The following is a 2164-nucleotide window of genomic DNA, read 5'->3' as shown; positions in this document are numbered from 1 at the left end:
ACGGAGGAGCCTGGTGGGCTACAGTCCACGGGGTCACAAAGAGTCAGACATGACTGAGCGACTTCACTTTCACTTTTCACTTTCATCATTTCTCCTGAAAATGGCTCTAATTTTGCAGTTTTTTCCCTATGAAAAATGAAAGAGAAACTTTGTAGACTAGTCTGTTTCTAAATGCATCTGTCAGATCTTGTTCAGTCCCTAGTCGTGTCTGACTCTTGGTGACCCCATGGACTGCGGCATGCCAGGCTTCCTTGTCAAATCCGGCCCCCCACAATTCCAGGCCCTTTGATCGTATCTCTATTTTAATTTTTAGACCTTGGCCACAAGGTTAACTCATGGTTCACAGGTCTCAAGGGCAGACCCTTTAGGGTGGCATCGAAGGAGCCACCAAATGGTGAATGAGGGACTATTCCGTGTGACTTGAGGCAGGAAGGGTGAAGTGTTTGGGGAGCCTGCTGCCCTGCACGTGGATATGGTAGCTCAGGTCCACATGTGCTTCCAGGCTGCAAGTAGGAAAACACACCAAGTACAAGTGGGATTTTCATGTATTGTGTATGAGAAAATCAGAGATTCCAAATAAGTTGGCTGGAACAGCCAGGGGTGGTATGTGGGAGCCATTGCTGGAGAAGGAGCCTCAGCTCTGCTCCAGGTCGTCCACCAGGTAGGGCTGGGTGTCCCTCAGCGCCTGGAGGAGCAGATCCTTGCAGGTCATATTCCAGGCTGGAGAAAAGCTGAAGAGCTTCCTCATCTTGTCCGAACTAGTGCGCTCCGCCCGCACTGCCTGGTACTGCTCCTCTGTCAGGACCTTCCCATACAGGGCATCCAGCACCCCATCCACGACTGTGACCCGTGCGATGAGAGCCGCCCGATGCTGGTCCACAAAGTGCAGTCCTGGGGCGAGAGGGAGGAGAGGGGCGGAGCTGGCACCCAGGGTGGGCACTGGAGCCTGTCTGTCCCTCTTGAACACTTTTCCTTCAAGTTGCCCTGAATGCAAACCCAAGGGGCAGGGCTCAACAGGACCTACAGAGAGTGGGATGCCAGGCTTCCATTTTAACCTTACCTCTTTTTCAGCCAGACTTGGCCCCAGGAGTGTGAGTAGGTGAGTGGGAAGAGTTGGCCTAACTTTGCATGCCCTGAATGCTCTTGGCCTTGACAACAGATTTAGGCTGTGCGGGGGTGTGGTGGGGCAGGGCTGGTGAGGTGCCCAGGTAGGTGAGGTCAGAGATTGAAGGCCTTACCTGGCTTGGCTGTCTTCTGGAGAGGGTCCCTGACCTCGGCTAGCACGTTTCTAGGGCCTGTAAGAAAATGTTCAATGGTGTCTCCAATTCTTTCTGAAGTCTCGGTCCGGAAGCCAAGGTCAGTAGCCAGTGCAGGAAGCCTCCCCAGCAGGAGAAGTTTTTATGAAGGGGTAGGAGGAACAGGAAGCGAAAGTGCCCTGAGAGGCAAACAGGGCTGGGAGGAGGGTGCAGATGAAGGGAGACTGGCCTGGACCCCGGAGGAGTGTGGCGGGGGCGTGCTCACCCTTGCTCATGGTCTCCTGCAGCTGCTCCGCCACCTCCTGCATGCCCATGTCGCGAAGCACAAGCGCCGTGAGCTCGGCACCATACGCCTCCAGATAGTAGCTGACGAGCTTGTCGGTGAGGTCCACGGCATCCAGGGGCAGCAGGGTCCCCCGGGGGATGCGTCCATAGCCTTCCCGCAGCGGCACTGAAAGCAGCTTCATCTTGAACTTTTTGAGCTCGTCCGCTGTCAGGTTCTCTAGCGCATCCAGGATGGCATCGCGTGTGCACCCCATGTCTCCGGGGTCCTTCCGCTCCACTTCCGCTCACTCCGGGTGTCTGCCCTTTGGAAAGCCTTCTCTGGGGCGGGACCAGAAACTCCCCGCCTTCTCTCAATTCCTGTCTCTGCCCCAGAACGCTGCCCTCGGGTGTAAGACTTCCTACTATCCCGCACCTTCCCATCCTCTCCTGGCCATCGGGGGGCGCCCAGATCTCATCCTTTGGCTGATCTCTGAGGGGGGCGCCCAGGAGACCAGTGGAAAAGGGCTCATGGGTGGTGCCTGCTTCTCTAGGCTTGGACTAGCTAGCCAAATCAGGAACCTGGTTTACTGGAGCATCAGGGCTTTGAATCATGGAATTTTAGAGCCCTGAAATCTCCATGTTTC

The 2164-nt window shown here is 55.6% G+C and overlaps 1 protein-coding gene across 1 annotated transcript; it reads right to left on the bottom strand.

Moving 5' to 3' along the window:
- Positions 1–527: 527 nt before the first annotated feature.
- Positions 528–1862, bottom strand: LOC102270806 (apoptosis-associated speck-like protein containing a CARD). The gene is made up of 3 exons (XM_005886968.3): positions 1522–1862; positions 1239–1295; positions 528–891 (listed from the first exon to the last, which is right to left on the bottom strand). The coding sequence occupies exons 1-3, from the start codon at positions 1793–1795 to the stop codon at positions 635–637; spliced, it is 588 nt and encodes a 195-aa protein (XP_005887030.1). The 5' UTR covers positions 1796–1862; the 3' UTR covers positions 528–634.
- Between the last annotated feature and the right edge of the window lie 302 nt (positions 1863–2164).

The sequence above is a fragment of the Bos mutus genome, chromosome 25, assembly GCF_027580195.1.
Source record: "Bos mutus isolate GX-2022 chromosome 25, NWIPB_WYAK_1.1, whole genome shotgun sequence".
NCBI lineage: Eukaryota > Metazoa > Chordata > Mammalia > Artiodactyla > Bovidae > Bos > Bos mutus.
Note: the sequence above shows the minus strand (reverse complement) of the source record. Positions and strands in the feature narration are given on the sequence as shown.